This window comes from Dendrobates tinctorius, unplaced genomic scaffold, assembly GCF_039654945.1.
Source record: "Dendrobates tinctorius isolate UK_male_01 unplaced genomic scaffold, ASM3965494v1 ptg000551l, whole genome shotgun sequence".
Lineage (NCBI taxonomy): Eukaryota > Metazoa > Chordata > Amphibia > Anura > Dendrobatidae > Dendrobates > Dendrobates tinctorius.
Genome location: NW_027362209.1, coordinates 387,676 through 406,834, shown reverse-complemented (window position 1 = coordinate 406,834; position 19,159 = coordinate 387,676). Strand labels below are relative to the sequence as shown.

The following is a 19,159-nucleotide window of genomic DNA, read 5'->3' as shown; positions in this document are numbered from 1 at the left end:
CCCAAAGATGCTCTATTGGATTGAGATCTGGTGACTGAGGAGGCCATTTGAGTACAGTAAACTCATTGTCATGTTCAAGAAACCAATCTGAGATGATTCGAGCTTTATGACATGGCGCATTATCCTGCTGAAAGTAGCCATCAGATGTTGGGTACATTGTGGTCATAAAGGGATGGACATGGTCAGCAACAATACTCAGGTAGGCTGTGGCGTTGCAACGATGCTCAATTGGTACCAAGGGGCCCAAAGAGTGCCCAGAAAAAATTCCCCACACCATGACACCACCACCACCAGCCTGAACCGTTGATACAAGGCAGGATGGATCCATACTTTCATGTTGTTTACGCCAAATTCTGACCCTACCATCCGAATGTCGCAGCAGAAATCGAGACTCATCAGACCAGGCAACATTTTTCCAATCTTCTACTGTCCAATTTCGATGAGCTTGTGCAAATTGTAGCCTCAGTTTCCTGTTCTTAGCTGAGAGGAGTGGTACCCAGTGTGGTCTTCTGCTGCTGTAGCCCATCTGCCTCAAAGTTCGACGCACTGTGCGTTCAGAGATGCTCTTCTGCCTACCTTGGTTGTAACGGGTGGCAATTTGAGTCACTGTTGCCTTTCTATCAGCTTGAACCAGTCTGCCCATTCTCCTCTGACCTCTGGCATCAACATGGCATTTCCGGCCACAGAACTGCCGCTCACTGGATTTTTTTTCTTTTTCGGACCATTCTCTGTAAACACTAGAGATGGTTGTGCGTGAAAATCCCAGTAGATCAGCAGTTTCTGAAATTCTCAGACCAGCCCTTCTGGCACCAACAATCATGCCACGTTCAAAGGCACTCAAATCACCTTTCTTCCCCATACTGATGCTCGGTTTGAACTGCAGGAGATTGTCTTGACCATGTCTACATGCCTAAATGCACTGAGTTGCCGCCATGTGATTGGCTGATTAGAAATTAAGTCTTAACACACAGTTGGACAGGTGTACCTAATAAAGTGGCCAGTGAGTGTAGATCAATATTAAATAGTCTCCTGATGAGTCACCTTTGGTGAGGACGATGAAACCCTTAGAAATGAGAGGCTTGGAGAGTGTGCATACATCATCTCACCCTATATACTGAGATGTGGGGTATATGTTTTTTCTATTAGTCACCTACTGACTAACCTTCAGGGGGTGAATTATGGGTATAGTTTTATATTTGGAATTAATAAAGTTTAGTTTTATCCTTTTGTCAGCAAACATGAGGAATGAAAAGAGACAACCCATTTAAGAAGATTTAATTTTGGTTAAAACTATTCCAACATTATGAACATAAAAAAGGCTTCTCCCCTATGTGATGTCTATGATGTTTATTAACAGCTGATTTCCAAGTAAAATATTTCCCACATTAAGAAAATGAAAAAGACTTCTCCCCTGTGTAACTGCTCTGATGTCTAACAAGAAGCGCTTTCCGGTTAAAATATTTCCCACATTCTGAACAGGAAAAAGGCTTCTCCCCTGTGTGAGTTCCCTGGTGAGGTGGCTCAGTGGATAGCACTGCAGCCTTGCAGTGCTGTAGTCCTGGGTTCAACTCCCACCAAGGACAACATCTGCAAGGAGTTTGTATGTTCTCCCCGTGTTTGCGTGGGTTTCCTCATACATTCCAAAGACATACTGATAGGGAATTTACATTGTTATCCCCATTGGGGACAGCGATGATAATGTGTGCAAACTGTAAAGTGCTGCGGAATATGTTAGAGCTATATAAAAAGAAAGATTAGTAGTAGTAAGATTCCATTTCTAGTTAAAACATTTCCCATATTATGTACAGGAAAAAGGCTTCCCCCCTGTGTGGGATCTCAGATGGTGATCAAGATTTATTTTCCATTTAACATGAAAGAGGCTTCTCCCCGTGTGAGTTATTTGGTGTGGAACAAGACTCCCTTTCTGGTTAAAACATTTCCCACATTCTGAACATGAAAAAGGCTTCTCCCCTGGTGAATTCTCTGGTGCTTAACACAATTTGATTTGTTGTTAAAACATTTCCCACATTCTGAACAGGAAAAAGGCTTCTGCCCTGTGTGAGTTATTTGGTGGATAACACAATCTGATTTCAGTGCAAAACATTTCCCACATTCTGAACATGAAAAAGGCTTCTCCCCTGTGTGAGTTCTCTGGTGAGTAACACAATGTGATTTCTGTGTAAAACATTTCCCACATTCTGAACAGGAAAAAGGCTTCTCCCCTGTGTGAGTTCTATGGTGATTAACCAAATCTGATTTCTGTTTAAAACATTTCCCACATTCTGAACAGGAAAAAGGCTTCTCCCCTGTGTGAGTTCTCTGGTGAGTAACAAAATGTGATTTCTCGTTAAAACATTTCCCACATTCTGAACATGAAAAACGCTTCTCCCCTGTGTGAGTTCTCTGGTGCCTAACAAGAAACGATTTCCGTTTAAAACATTTCCCACATTCTGAACAGGAAAAAGGCTTCTCCCCTGTGTGAGTTCTCTGGTGAGTAACACAATGTGATTTCTGTGTAAAACATTTCCCACATTCTGAACAGGAAAAAGGCTTCTCCCCTGTGTGAGTTCTATGGTGATTAACCAAATCTGATTTCTGTTTAAAACAATTCCCACATTCTGAACAGGAAAAAGGCTTCTCCCCTGTGTGAGTTCTCTGGTGCCTAACAAGAAACGATTTCCGTTTAAAACATTTCCCACATTCTGAACAGGAAAAAGGCTTCTCCCCTGTGTGAGTTCTCTGGTGAGTAACACAATGTGATTTCTGTGTAAAACATTTCCCACATTCTGAACAGGAAAAAGGCTTCTCCCCTGTGTGAGTTCTATGGTGATTAACCAAATCTGATTTCTGTTTAAAACAATTCCCACATTCTGAACAGGAAAAAGGCTTCCCCCCTGTGTGGGATCTCAGATGGTGATCAAGATTTATTTTCCATTTAACATGAAAGAGGCTTCTCCCCGTGTGAGTTATTTGGTGTGGAACAAGACTCCCTTTCTGGTTAAAACATTTCCCACATTCTGAACATGAAAAAGGCTTCTCCCCTGGTGAATTCTCTGGTGCTTAACACAATTTGATTTGTTGTTAAAACATTTCCCACATTCTGAACAGGAAAAAGGCTTCTGCCCTGTGTGAGTTATTTGGTGGATAACACAATCTGATTTCAGTGCAAAACATTTACCACATTCTGAACATGAAAAAGGCTTCTCCCCTGTGTGAGTTCTCTGGTGAGTAACACAATGTGATTTCTGTGTAAAACATTTCCCACATTCTGAACAGGAAAAAGGCTTCTCCCCTGTGTGAGTTCTATGGTGATTAACCAAATCTGATTTCTGTTTAAAACATTTCCCACATTCTGAACAGGAAAAAGGCTTCTCCCCTGTGTGAGTTCTCTGGTGAGTAACAAAATGTGATTTCTCATTAAAACATTTCCCACATTCTGAACATGAAAAACGCTTCTCCCCTGTGTGAGTTCTCTGGTGCCTAACAAGAAACGATTTCCGTTTAAAACATTTCCCACATTCTGAACAGGAAAAAGGCTTCTCCCCTGTGTGAGTTCTCTGGTGAGTAACACAATGTGATTTCTGTGTAAAACATTTCCCACATTCTGAACAGGAAAAAGGCTTCTCCCCTGTGTGAGTTCTATGGTGATTAACCAAATCTGATTTCTGTTTAAAACAATTCCCACATTCTGAACAGGAAAAAGGCTTCTCCCCTGTGTGAGTTCTCTGGTGTGTAACAAAATGAGATTTCTTGTTAAAACATTTCCTACATTCTGAACATGAGAATGACTTCTTTGCTTTAGGAGCAGTTTGTTTTTTATTGCCTCTTTTGTGACTTTGATTTCCCTTAGTAGTCAGTAATGAATCAGAAGATGGGACCTGTTTCATAGGATCAGATGACAGATCTTTGCTGTGAATGGATGATGATATATCTGGAGTAACAGCAATCACTTCAGTTGTATCTTGTAGGATCTCAAGATCATCAGATTTAAAAATTGAAGATGTCAGCTGTCCCTCTGATCTCCTGGTACGGTCATCTGCTAAGATAAAAAAAATTATTATTTATTAATAAAATATCCTTGAGTTTTAAAACTAATTTTAATTAGTGGCGCGTTTTTACCTTACTGAAAACCGCAGCAAAAATTAGGGTCTATACCAACAAGACCAAAATTGGAATAATGGGAAATAATTATAATTTTGCGCTGGTTCCAGATATGCTCTAAGCGACTTGTCTCTATAATATGTTCAAATATTATTAAAACAATGTAAGCAAGAGGGGTTAAATTACCTTATTTCCACAGTATAGGGTGTCGATCGTATAGAGCTTACCCCAGCTTACCCCAGTGTTATTTATGACCTTGTTTACTCTGGCTTGATCATATACATCTGGTCCACTCTTAATTGTCTGGCCAAGATGAGCAGAGACCACTCCTCTCTGCTTCACACCTGACTGCACTTAGTTGTACATATATTGCAGAGTACAAGTCTGCATAGACTTCAGTCTGCATTGTGATTGCTATAAGTGTGTGCTAGAAGTGTGAAGATTAATTTAAGAATTAAAACCAGAATTGAACCAGAAGGGAACTGAAGGTAACTGGACACAGTCACTGTAAACAATGTTTCTGTTTGTTTTCACTTTCACCCCAATAATCCTTCACTTTCTGCTAATTCCCCTAATCCCTACTCCTAGTAAGGAACTGTTCATCTCTTCTTCAATCCTCCCCATCCACCTCACCTCTGCCTCAAAACTGTTCCTTAACATACAATCCTCTGTCTCCAAACACAGACAGCCCCCTCATGCCCTCTCCTGCTCCCACCTGGTAACACTTTCTCTGCTCCTTCTCACTGCTGGTGATATCTCTCCAAATCCTGGTCCTCCTCACCACATTCCCACAGTCATTTCTACCTCCCATCCACGCTCTATCACAACCTTCCGTAACCTCTCCAACCTTATACCCATTCACCCAGCCCCCGCTTCCCCAGTCCCACTAACAGGAGCTCTGTGGAACGCTCGCTCTGTCTGCAACAAGCTTTCCTACATCCATGATCTTTTTGTTACTACCAAACTCTCCTTCCTCGCCATCACCGAAACCTGGCTCACCCCTTCTGACACAGCCTCTCCTGCTGCACTTTCGTATGGCGGCTTCCACCTTTCTCACACCCCCCGCCCCAGCAGCAAACATGGTGGAGGAGTTGGTTTTCTCCTGTCAGATACCTGCTCCTTCACCCCAATCCCACTGCCACCCTCTGTTACCCTCCCTTCCTTTGAGGTGCACTCTGTGCGCATCTACTCCCCCTCCAACCTCCAACTGGCTGTCATCTACCGCCCCCCAGGGCCAGCCACCACCTTCTTTGACCACTTCACCACCTGGTTACTTCATTTCCTTTCCGCGGACATCCCTACTATCATCATGGGCGACTTCAACATCCCCATTGACACTTCCCTCTCAGCTGCCACTAAACTTCTATCTCTCACTTCCTCCTTCGGCCTCACTCAATGGTCTTCTACAGCCACCCACAAAGATGGCCACACACTGGACCTCATCTTCACCCGCCTCTGCTCCCTATCTAACCTCTCTAACTCACCTCTTCCTCTCTCTGACCACAACCTGCTCACATTCTCCTCCCTCTTCACTCCATGTCTACAATCCCCACCCCACAAACTTTCACACCCTCGCAGGAATCTTAAACACCTTGACCTACACTCATTCTCCGAATCCCTCCTCCCTCTTACAGATATAAGTTCCTTACACAATGCGGATGACGCTGCCGCTCTATATAACACCACAATAGCTGTAGCTTTGGAATCCGCTGCCCCACTTACACATACCAAAACTCGCAAAATCAACAGACAGCCCTGGCACACCAGCCTGACCAAAGAGCTGAGGCGAGCTTCCAGGGCTGCTGAGCGCAGATGGAAAAGATCCCACTCCAACGAGCATTTCATCGCATTCAAACAGTCCCTCACTACTTTCAAGACCACACTCGCCACAGCTAAACAAACCTACTTCTCATCTCTCATATCCTCCCTGTCTCACAACCCTAAACAGTTATTCAACACCTTCAATTCTCTCCTCCGCCCCCCAGCACCTCCTCCCTCCCCACTCATCTCAGCTGAAGACTTTGCCTCATTTTTCAAGCAGAAAATTGATAACATCAGGGACAGTTTTGGTCAACAACCCCCAGAGCCCTTCCTCCCGACTTCCCAGCCCTCCACCTTCAAAACCAACTTCTCCACCATTACAGAAGATCGACTCTCCACTCTACTCTCAAGATCACATCTCACCACCTGTGCACTCGACCCGATCCCATCCCACTTCATCCCAAACCTCACCACAGTCTTCATCCCAACCCTAACCCATCTCTTCAACCTATCACTAACAACTGGTGTTTTCCCCTCAAGCTTTAAACATGCCTCCATCACACCTATCCTCAAAAAGCCCTCTCTTGACCCATCCTCTGTATCTAGCTATCGCCCTATATCACTTCTCCCATACGCCTCCAAGCTACTGGAACAACACGTCTACCTTGAACTGTCCTCCCATCTCTCTTCTTGCTCCCTCTTCGACCGCTTACAATCTGGCTTCCGGTCACACCACTCCACTGAAACTGCCCTTACTAAGGTCACCAATGACCTCTTAACTGCCAAGAGCAAGCGACACTACTCTGTCCTCCTCCTCCTGGACCTGTCGGCTGCCTTTGACACAGTGGACCATTCCCTATTATTACAGACCCTCTCATCCCTCGGCATCACAGACTTGGCCCTCTCCTGGATCTCATCATACCTAACAGACCGGACATTCAGCGTCTCCCACTCACACACCACCTCCTCACCTCGCCCCCTATCTGTCGGAGTCCCACAAGGTTCAGTCCTAGGGCCCCTGCTGTTCTCTATTTACACCTTTGGCCTGGGACAGCTCATAGAATCTCATGGCTTTCAGTATCATCTTTATGCTGATGACACACAGATCTACATCTCTGGACCAGATATCACCTCCCTACTAACCAGAATCCCTCAATGTCTGTCCACTATTTCATCCTTCTTCTCCACTAGATATCTGAAACTCAACATGGACAAAACAGAATTCATCATCTTTCCCCCATCTCACGTGACCCCCCCTACGAACCTATCAATTACAGTAAATGACTGCCCACTCTCCCCAGTCCCACAAGCTCGCTGCCTCGGAGTAATCCTTGATGCTGATCTCTCCTTCAAACCACATATTCAAACCCTTTCCACTTCCTGCCGACTTCAACTCAAAAATATTTCACGCATCCGTTCATTCCTCACCCAAGAATCTGCAAAAACCCTAGTCCATGCCCTCATCATCTCTCGCCTTGACTACTGCAACCTCATGCTCTGCGGCCTCCCCTCAAACACTCTCGCACCCCTCCAATCTATTCTAAACTCTGCTGCCCGACTAATCCACCTGTCCCCCCGCTATTCCCCAGCTTCTCCCCTCTGTCAATCCCTTCACTGGCTCCCCATTACCCAAAGACTCCATTACAAAACCCTAACCATGACATACAAAGCCATCCACAACTTGTCTCCTCCATACATCTGTGACCTCGTCTCCCGGTACTTTCCTGCACGCAACCTCCGATCCTCACAAGATCTCCTTCTCTACTCCCCTTTTATCTCCTCTTCCCACAATCGCATACAAGATTTCTCTCGCGCATCACCCCTACTCTGGAACTCTCTACCACAACATATCAGACTCTCACCTACCATCGAAACCTTCAAAAAGAGCCTGAAGACCCACCTCTTCCGACAAGCCTATAACCTGCAGTAACCACCGATCGACCAAACCGCTGCACGACCAGCTCTACCCTCGCCTACTGTATTATCACCCATCCCTTGAAGATTGTGAGCCCTCGCGGGCAGGGTCCTCTCTCCTCCTGTACCAGTTATGACTTGTACTGTTTAACATTATTGTACTTGTTTTTATGTATACCCCCCTCACATGTAAAGCGCCATGGAATAAATGGCGCTATAACAATAAATAATAATAATAATAATAATAATAATAATAGAGGCGCTGCAATACTCAAATTTTTGAGTGGAAAATATCCATAAACGAGATATGGCACACGATCTAGAAAAGCGGTGCCTTGAAAAATGTATATATGATTGAGTATGATTGCAGCACTATCCTAGCAATATATCGTAGCAATATAAGCAGGGACTGATTTAGGTCATTAGGAGCAGTAGAGGTAAATTACCTTGTTTCCACAATGTGGATCACTAATCATATGAAGATGCTGCAGTGCTCATGTCCTTAAATAGAAATATAAAATATATCACAGGATAAAGGAGGGAACTACTATCATAAAAGCATATAATTAGGCACAATTGCAGCACTGTTCCGATGAAATATCTAAAGACTGAGTGGTATATTCCATTGCAACCTGTGAGTGTTGAGGATGGAATTACCTTAATGCCACAGTTTAGATGCTGTCCATATACCGATGCTGCAGCGCTCGAGTCCTTAAATCATGAATATCCTAGATAAACTGATGCACAGGCTAAAGGGAAAAAAAAGCCGGTGCTGTGAGCCAAATGTCAGTATAGTTGCAGCGCTGTCCCGGCCGGTGACAGACGCTGGGGATTGGCGTCCTGTGGTGCTGTAGAAGGCGCGTATGCACGCGTGTGTTCAGCCACAGGACCTGCAGGACCTGCGTGACGTCTTCAGTCACGTGACTCTTTTGCAATCATGTGATGCACACTCTTCCACAACGATGTGCGTTTAGGATCATTTCCTACGCGTTTGGTAAACATTACCGCTTTCCTTCATCAGGGGTGGTCCTAATATCATGGAGGAGTGTTTATATAGCAGTGATGATTTATTCAAATGCAAATAACTCAATTTAATTATTTAATCCCCTGGGTTTTAATGTATCTAACTCGAAGATCCACCTACTCTCTGCTTGTGACATTTTTTTAATAAAATCTCCATTTCACCAGTGTTGTTTAATTACTTGGATCCCTATTACATCTATTCCACTTTTGGAGCCTTCATGTACTTTAGCAAAATGTTTTCAGAGAGGGTGATCATCATATTTTTTCTTGATGTAAAGAAATCTTTAATTTGGTAACATTTATCCCCTTTCTTTATCTCCGTCGGTAAAACTTTAGAATTGAAGAAAAAAACGGAGATAAAGAAAGGGGATGAATGTTACCAAATTAAAGATTTCATTACATGCTCATCAAAGGGGGCCTGTATTCTATTAGATGTCCTTGAAACAAATTTTATGTGGGCAGAAGAAAGAGACCCATGAACGTGAGAATTAATGAGCACCTGCGTAACATCAAGAAATATGATGATCCACAAACGGAATATTGGTTCTATTGCTACGATATATTGCTAGGATAGTGCTGCAGTCATACTCATGCATACAGTTATGGCCAAAAGTATTGACACCCCTGCAATTCTGTCAGATAATACTCAGTTTCTTCCTTAAAATTATTGCAAACACAAATTCTTTGGTATTATTATCTTCATTTAATTTGTCTTAAATGAAAAAAACACAAAAGAGAATGAAGCAAAAAGCAAAAGATTGATCATTTCACACAAAACTCCAAAAATGGGCCAGACAAAAGTATTGGCACCCTCAGCCTAATACTTGGTTGCACAACCTGCAGCCAAATTTCTGCGACCAACCGCTTCCGGTAACCATCAATGAGTTTCTTACAATGCTCTGCTGGAATTTTAGACCATTCTTCTTTAGCAAACTGCTCCAGGTCCCTGATATTTGAAGGGTGCCTTCTCCAAACTGCCATTTTGAGATCTCTCCACAGGTGTTCTATGGGATTCAGGTCTGGACTCATTGCTGGCCACCTGAAAAAGTCTCCAGTGCTTTTTCTCAAACCATTTTCTAGTGCTTTTTGAAGTGTGTTTTGCGTCATTGTCCTGCTGGAAGACCGATGACCTCTGAGTGAGACCCAGCTTTCTCACACTGGGCCCTACATTATGCTGCAAAATTTGTTGGTAGTCTTCAGACTTCATATGCCATGCACACGGTCAAGCAGTCCAGTGCCAGAGGCAGCATAGCAACCCCAAAACATCAGGAAACCTTCGCCATGTTTGACTGTAGGGACCGTGTTCTTTTCTTTGAATGCCTCTTTTTTTCTCCTGTAAACTCTATGTTGATGCCTTTGCCCTAAAAGCTCTACTTTTGTCTTATCTGACCAAAGAACATTATTCCAAAACGTTTTAGGCTTTTTCAGGTAAGTTTTGGCAAACTCCAGCCTGGCTTTTTTATGTCTCGGGGTAAGAAGTGGGGTCTTCCTGGGTCTCCTACCATACAGTCCCTTTTCATTCAGACGCCAACGGATAGTACAGGTTGACACTGTTGTTCCCTCGGACTGCAGGGCAGCTTGAACTTGTTTGGATGTTAGTCGAGGCTCTTTATCCAACATCCGCACAATCTTGTGATGAAATCTCTTGTCAATTTTTCTTTTCCGTCCACATCTAGGGAGGTTAGCCACAGTGCCATGGGCTTTAAACTTCTTGATGACACTGCTCATGGTAGACACAGGAACATTCAGGTCTTTGGAGATGGACTTGTAGCTTTGAGATTGCTCATGCTTCCTCACAATTTGGTTTCTCAAGTCCTCAGACAGTTCTTTGGTCTTCTTTCTTTTCTCCATGCTCAATGTGGTACACACAAGGACACAGGACAGAGGTTGAGTCAACTTTAATCCATGTCAACTGGCTGCAAGTGTGATTTAGTTATTGCCAACACCTGTTAGGTGCCACAGGTAAGTTACAGGTGCTGTTAATTACACAAATTAGAGAAGCATCACATGATTTTTCGAACAGTGCCAATACTTTTGTCCACCCTCTTTTTTATGCTTGGTGTGGAATTATATCCAATTTGGCTTTAGGACAATTCTTTTTGTGTTTTTTCATTTAAGACAAATTAAATGAAGATAATAATACCAAAGAATTTGCATTTGCAATCATTTTCAGGAAGAAACTGAGTATTATCTGACAGAATTGCAGGGGTGTCAATACTTTTGGCCATAACTGTATAGACATTTTTCAAGGCACCGCTTTTCTAGATCGTGTGCCATATCTCGTCTATGGATATTTTCCACTCAAGAATTTGAGTATTGCAGCACCTCTATACGATCGACACCCTACAATGTGGGAAGAAGGTAATTTAACCCCTCTTGCTTATATTGTTAATATTACTTGATCATATTATAGAGACAAGACGCTTAGAGCATATCTGCAACCAGCGCAAAATTATAATTATTTCCCAGCCTTGAGTTTTATATTTTTGAACATTTCTACTTAAACTGTCCATAAAAATGGCAAGCTATGTAAAAATCTTTAATTATTTACCAAGACAATGACAGTTCACAGTCTAATAGAAAACCTTGTTGGATGAACCAGTAGTGTGCGGTGTTCAACTGTTTGTTCATTCTGCCTCCCAAATATCAAATATAAAGAAACCAATCAATGTTATGTAGGCGAAAATAATACCAATTCTCATCTCACAAAAAACATGTCCCCACTCAGGTCCATCATCTGTCAATGGAGAAACAGAGGGAGAAGAAGATTCATCCGATAAGATCTCAGGATTCTAGGAAGCCAACAGCATCATTACCCTCTGCTTTCTCTTACAGGCCCAGCATAATACCTTTCTTCAAGTGATTTTCTATATTCTCAGCACATTCCACGTACGCTGTCATTTGGCTTTATAGTTACAGATCTGGGCAGGTAACGGTCAGCATCTTCTAATACCAAGTGGAACCTCCACGTTGTAAGTTCAATAGAAAAGGGCTTTCAATGCCCAAAGTAAGCTAGTAACATAGTTTTGAAGGCTGAAGGAAGACCTTATGTCCATCTAGTTCAGCCTATTTTTAGTGCAGCTGTTCTGCATTGTTGATCCTGGGGAAGGCAAAAACCCAACAGAGTAGAAGCCAATTTTCTCCATAGGGAAAAAAATTCCTTCCCCTAGGCTGGGTCAACCATCTACCTATAATATTCTGTTATTCGTAACCTTCTATACTGTTACTCACAAGAAAAGCATCCATTCCTTTCTTACATTCATTCAGTGAGTTGGCCATCACCACTTCCTCAGGAAGAGAATTCCAGAGCCTCACTGCTCTTACCGTGAAGAACCCTCTTCTGTGCTGGTGCAGAAATTGTCTTTCCTCCAAACGAAGAGAATGCCCCCTTGTTCTTGTCACAGTCCTTGGTACAAACAGTTCATTGGAGAGATCTCTGTATTGCCCTCTGATATACTTGTACATATATAGTAGGTCTCCCCTAAGTCTTCTCTTTTCTAGAGTAAATATGTGGCGCCCCTGAGGGTTCAGCAGCCACAGAGGTACTGTACCTCCTCCTGAGGTGTGGTACCCCACCATCCAGGTAAGGTGGAGACACCTGACCACACTCCAACACCTGCATCCCACACAATATAGTAGTGTAGCAAAGCACCTTTGGTGGCTCCCTGCTTGGAACACGAAGAGTGCTGGGAGGCGGGTGGAGTTTAGTCTGCACCAAAGAGCGGGAGAAGATAGGATTCAGGAGCAGTTGGTGAGAGGAGATCCCCTGAGTGGCATGGATTGAAGGAAGTGCTGCAGCAGACCTCAGTGACCCGAGTCTGCTGGCACAGGAAAGAGATATTCAGAAAGCCTAATTCTCCATAAGAAAGATTGTTTTGTACGGAGCGTAAGGAGAAGAGAACTAAGGACTAGGGTTAGAGCAGAGCCCTTCCTCAAGTTCTAAGCGCAAGGCCGGGGTCCGGTCCCCGAGGTTGTATGGATACTAATGGTCCTGCAGCAGACACCGGAGAAATAGAAGTTGTCACCACTTTATTCCCACACAAGACTTGGGGGCACAACAGCAACTTGAGTGAGCCGGGACTTAGTAGCAAGGAGTCCCCGAAGCAGGCTACAGCTGTCTGCCGTACAAGTTGAGTTCAAAGAACATCTAAAAGGAGGAACTCCAGTGTAACTCAGTACTGTGAGTACTTCAAATAGGTGCTAGAAGGGAGACTTCAGGAAAGGCATATGTTGGCGGAGTGTTGGAGCGGAGTGCTTCATCTTGCCTGGAAGTTGGCTGAGCTCCTGACCTGGAGGACACGGCACGGATGCGGGCACCTGTACACACAACAGACTGTGAATAAAGCTTTGGAACTACATGCCCTGGTGTCCTCCGCTTATTCCTGCGCCAACACACTCAGCACTGCTACATCTCTGTGCTTAACACTGCACCATCTACGCCTCTTCCCTATCTCTTCATCTACTCTGCCCTGGGACTACAGCCCTACCTGTGGAGGGCCACAACATCATTGCTGCACCACACCATCTGTCCCAGAGGATCTGTCTCCAGCGTCGGCTTAACATCTCCATTGCCGAGCACCACAGGTGGCGTCACGAATCATCCACTCATAAACTTTAATCATTATCCGAACGCACTTGCAATCTCCCTTTTACAATGGACGCCCAGGGCCATGGACCGGGTCACAGCTGCCGTGACAACTCCCATTGAGATCAACGGGCCCGGTACCGAGTACCCTACGGCCCGGCCCTGCCCTGCCAACAACAGGGGGCGATGCAAATAGACCTAATTTTGATAACCTTTCTGGGTATTGTAGTGAACCAACTCCATTTATCATTTTAGTAGCCCGCCTTTGAACCCTTTCAAGTTCAGTAATGTCTTTCTTGAGCACCGGCGTCCAAAATTGCACACAATCCTCCAAGTGTGGTCTGACGAGTGATTTGTACAGAGGGAGAATTATGTTTTCATCTCGTGTCCCCCGACCTCTTCTAATGCATCCCATGACCCTATTTGCTTTGGTGGCAGCTGCCTGACACTGGGCACTCCAATTTAGCTTCTTATTGACTAAGATGCCTAAGTCTTTTTCCATGTCTGATTTTGCCAGCAGTTTCCCATTTAGTAAGTAATTGTAGCATCTGTTTCTCCTTCCCATGTGCATAACCTTACACTTATCTGTGTTAAACCTCATTTGCCATTTTTCAGCCCAATTCTCCAATTTACTCAAATCTGTCTGTAGTTGCAAACTGTCCTCCTTTGTGGTAACTACCTTACATAGTTTTGTATCATCTGCAAATACTGATATTTTACTGTGTAAGCCATCCACTAGATCATTAATAAATATATTACATAGTAGGGGGCCCAATACAGAACCCTGTGGTCCCCCACTAGTAACCCTGGCCCAATCTGAGGATGCCCCATTAATAACCACTCTTTGTTTTCTATCACTAAGCCAGCTACCTACCCATCTACACACATTTTCCCCTAGCCCAAGCTTTCTCATCTTACTTACCAATCTTTTATGTGGGACAGTGTCACATGCTTTAGAGAAGTCGAGATAAATGACATCCAATGATTCTCCTGGGTCCATTTGAGAGCTCACATCCTCATAGAAGCTGATCAGGTTAGTCTGACAGGAGCGATCCTTCATAAATCCATGTTGATATGGAGTTAAACATTTATTAACATTGAGATATTCCAGTATGGTATCCCTTAAAAACCCTTCAAAAATTTTACCCACAACAGATGTTAAGCTTACCGGCCTATAGTTTCCAGGTTCCCTTTTACACCCCTTTTTGAATATTGGTGCCACATTTGCTTGCCACCAATCAAAAGGAACAGACCCTGTTTCTATAGAGTCTTTAAATATAAGGAATAGAGGCCTGTCTATCACATTACTTAACTCCCTTAATACCCGAGGGTGAATGCCATCAGGGCCTGGTGATTTGTCCATTTTAATCTTACTAAGGCGGTTCTGCACTTCTTCCTGGGTTAGGCAGGTAATACTTAATGGGGAGTTTACATTGTCACTCTGCATTTCCCCTGGCAAATCCTTTTCCTGTGTGAACACTGTTGAGAAAAAAGTATTTAAAACATTTGCTTTTCCCACATCGCTCTCTATGATTTCACCCTCATTGTTCCTTAAAGGGCCGACACCATCAATTTTAATCTTTTTACTGTTTATATCATTAAAGAATAGTTTGGGGTTTGTTTTACTTTCCTTAGCAATGAGTCTCTCAGTTTCCACTTTTGCTAAATGTATTTGTTTTTTACACAGTTTATTTTTTTCTCTATAACTTTTTAATGCTTCTTCATTGCCTTCTTGTTTAGCTTCTTAAATGCCTTGTTCTTGTTCTTTATTGCCCTTTTTACATCCTTATTTAGCCACATTGGTGTTCTCCTGTTCCTAGCCCTTTTATTTCTGTACAGTATGGCTAGCTCGCAGTGGGGGTGTAAAACTGATAAATATTTCCCATTTATTTTCTGTGCTCCTATTTTTGAGGACATTGTCCCAATCAATTCGGCGAAGGTCCTCTCTAAGCTGATCAAACTTTGCTTTCCTGAAATTCAGCGTTTTCGTAACCCCCTTCCAGGGCACCTTACTGAAGGACAAGTGGAATTGTGTTATATTGTGGTCACTGTTCCCTAGGTGCCCATCGACTCGCACTTCTGTTATTCTATCTGGCCTGTGGCTTAACATTAAGTCCAGAAGGGCTGTCCCTCTAGTTGGGCCCCGCACAAGTGGTGACAGAGAATTATCCTTGGTCACTGACAGACATTGGTTTCCTTTCTGAGATATGCAGGTTTCAGTTTCCCAGTCTATGTCATTTGAACAGTTTTGGATGGTGGAGAATGTTGTGGTCTAGAGGCAAAATGGTGATTACGGTAATACGGCCGGACTACACCACCGATAAAGCAGCCACAGCCGGTGACTGAGAGGAATCTGTGACTTCTCTGCATTCAGTGGTTACTACTCACCTGGGTAGTCATATGTGGGAATCTCCTCTTTACACCGCTCATCATCTCTCACATATGTCTCTGTAGTATTAATATGGGTCAGATCTTCACCCTGAAACAAATATTGTAAAAGTCACAGACAGATGGAGAAGTCCCATCTATGATCAGCTCTAATCCTGCCATCTCCACCGTTCTCATTACACAAGTATAAAACATATAATACTGGTGGATAAAACAAGACTGAGCACAAGACCTTCACAGCCGTCTACACATCATAGGGGAGATCTCCTAACACCTTCTCTCCATCTACCTGATGATCCTGAGGAGCACTGGGATCTTCTTGGTTACAGTCCAGAGGAAGAAGAGGACGGGGACATCTCTCTGGTGTTGTCCTCTTACTGGATAGATCTGGAGGAAACACATACAGGGACTGAATTCATTCTCTACATACAGATAATTATAGGCCGTGTGTATTTAGTCCTGTCTATTACCTGGTGATGTGAGGGGCTGAGGAACCTCCATTATGACGTCCTTGTACAGATCTCTGTGTCCTTCTAAATACTCCCACTCCTCCATGGAGAAATAGACAGCGACATCCTGACACCTTATAGGAACCTGACACATACAATGATACCGTCATCCCCCCGATCCCTTCATAGTGTTACTGTATAATGTCCCAGCATTCCCAGCAGTGTCACCTCTCCAGTCAGCAGCTCAATCATCTTGTAGAGGAGTTCTAGGATCTTCTGGTCATTGATGTCCTCATGGGTCAGGGGGTGAGGTGGAGGCCCCGTGATTGGGCTCAGGGGTCGTCCCCATCCCTCAGACACAGGGTCCTGACACTGATCACTAGAGGTCTTCTTCACCACTGTGTAATCCTGGTTATGGAGAGACACAGTAATAAATCTCACTACAGACATTTCCAGAGTCCTCACCTCTCCAGTTCTGTCCATCTGTTATTCCCATAGATAAGAATGATGGAATGTGACGTCATCAGAATCTCTCACCTCTCCAGTGAGACAGAAGAGGATCTCTAGGGTGAGGTGTAACATCCTCTCCGCCATCTTGTCTCTGTCCATATCCATCCTTGATGGGTAAATCAGGAAAATTCTCTTCTGTAGAAGATCTTCACTGAGAGGATCCGATATTGTAGAGACCTGAATGAGAAGAAGATGATCCGATGTAACATCGTAAGAATCCTGTGTAATAATACAATTACTGGAGATAATAAGGGAAACATATGAGGAGATTTATTATCTTACAGGGTTTAGTTTTCTCCCCTGACATCTACTAATAAAACCTATACATTTAGGCCACAGACAACAAGCAGTTTCCTCCTCGGAGTCGGCAGCTGAACACGTTCCTCATAGACTGATCTTCCATAACGCTAATTCTCGTCTCATTACCGACACTGGAATCGGCATTAGCAATACTGCAGGAGATATTCATTACACGCGACATGAGAAATAACTCCTTCATGATGAGGACGACATCTTCATCTCCTACTACGGCTCTAGAGACAGATTTGGCCAGAGTCGGTCACTGACTCCATCCCCACCGGCCGTCTATATGAAGGTCTCCCGTCTTCCCCGCACTGGAATCTTCTATCACTTTTGGGGTCATGTTGCTCTTGGGAAAATAATTGGGGGTAAAAAGATCATTTTTGTGGAAAAAATATGATTTTTTAATTGTACGGCTGTACTTTATAAACTTCTGTGAAGCCCTTGAGGGTTTAAAGTGCTCACCACATATCTAGATAAGTTCCTTGGGGGGGTCTAGTTTCCAAAATGGGGTCACTAGTGGGGGGTTTCCACTGTTTAGGTACATCAGGGGCTCTCCAAACGTGACATGGCGTCCGATCTGAATTCCAGCCAATTTTGCATTGAAAAAGTCAAGCGGCGCTCCTTCCCTTCTGAGCTCTGCCATGCGTCGAAACAGTGGTTCCTCCCCACATATCAGGTATCAGCGTACTCAGGACAAATTGCACAATAACTTTTGCAGTCCAATTTCTCCTGTTACCCTTGGTAAAATAAAAAAAATTGGTCCTGAAGTAGTTTTTTGTGAAAAAAAGTTAAATGTACATTTTTTTTAAATATTCAATAAATTCCTGTGAAGCACCTAAAGGGTTAATAAATATCTTGAATCTGGTTTTGAGCACCTTGAGGGGTGTAGTTTTTAGAATGGTGTCACTTTTGGGTATTTTCTATCATATAGACCCGTCAAAGTGACTTCAAATGTGATGTGGTCCGTAAAAGTAAAATGGTGTTGCAAAAATGAGAAATCGCTGGTCAACTTTTAACCCTTATAACTTCCTAACAAAAAAAAATTTTGATTCCCAAATTGTGCTGATGTAAAGTAAACATGTGGGAAATGTTATTTATTAAGTTTTTTTTGTGCTACGGCTCTGTGATTTAAAAGCATAAAAATTCAAAGTTGGAAAATTGCGAAATTTTCAAAATTTTCGCCAAATGTCCGTTTTTTTCACAAATAAAAACAAAAGTTATATGAATGAAATTTTACCACAAACATGAAGTACAATATGTCATGAGAAAACATTGTCAGAATCACCGGGATCCATGGAAGCGTTCCAGAGTTATTACCTCATAAAGGGACAGTGGTCAGAATTGTAAAAATTGGTCTGGTCATGAATGTGCAAACCACCCTTGGGGGTTAAGGGGTTAAAGTGTTTCTAAAGAAAAATTGTCTCCAACAATTCTTGTAAGAAGAAAAAATAAGCAAAAAGCAGAAGACACATTTTATAATTTTTAACATGTTAAACATTTATTAAAAAGAAATGAATCTTTTTGTGCCCCAGAACATAGATGTACACCGCAGGGACGGCACAGATGAGGCTTCAACAAAAACCCTGAAAAGCAAACATGGCATCTAAGAAGGTGTGACAGAGTTTGGCTGAATGCCCCCCGCCCCCAAGTACTCGATAGTATGGGGCGGCTTAGTTACTCCGATACTTACATGCCTAATAATGGGGTCTGGGCTGCAATGTATGAAGGTCTATTAGGCCGGGCCAGAGGCAGCGTCCAATAAGTTACCTTATAACGCCCCCATACACATTAGACTAAAGTTCCATGAAAGCACTGATTTCGGGGGGTTTGGCCGACCATATAATGTATTTGGGGGCCTCCCGACAGATGATGTCAGGGCAGAGAAGGATCCGGCATCCTGAATTTCAGAGGATAATCCGTTTGTTCTTCCTGTAGATAATCCTCCTCTAGAGGAGTCTGGAGGCGACTCTCTCATACAGACCACAGGAAAGCTGGAATATTTGTGTGTATGGGGGAGTCGGGAGAGATCGCCGTCTGCCAAATGACCGATCAGCCAACTCTGATCTCATGTGTATGGGGCCGTTAGTATTACACTGACAGGCAGTGATGATACACGGCACTACAG

At 43.4% G+C, this 19,159-nt stretch overlaps 1 protein-coding gene across 1 annotated transcript in view; it reads right to left on the bottom strand.

The window, feature by feature from the left end:
• Positions 1-1,260: 1,260 nt before the first annotated feature.
• The window catches only part of LOC141078396 (uncharacterized), a 62,564-nt gene continuing 44,665 nt past the window's right edge, over positions 1,261-19,159 (bottom strand). The window contains 3 exon segments of the mRNA XM_073565135.1: positions 1,261-1,974; positions 1,977-3,044; positions 3,047-4,031. Of these exon segments, the coding sequence (XP_073421236.1) occupies positions 1,799-1,974; positions 1,977-3,044; positions 3,047-4,031 (2,229 nt within the window). The 3' untranslated portion in view covers positions 1,261-1,798.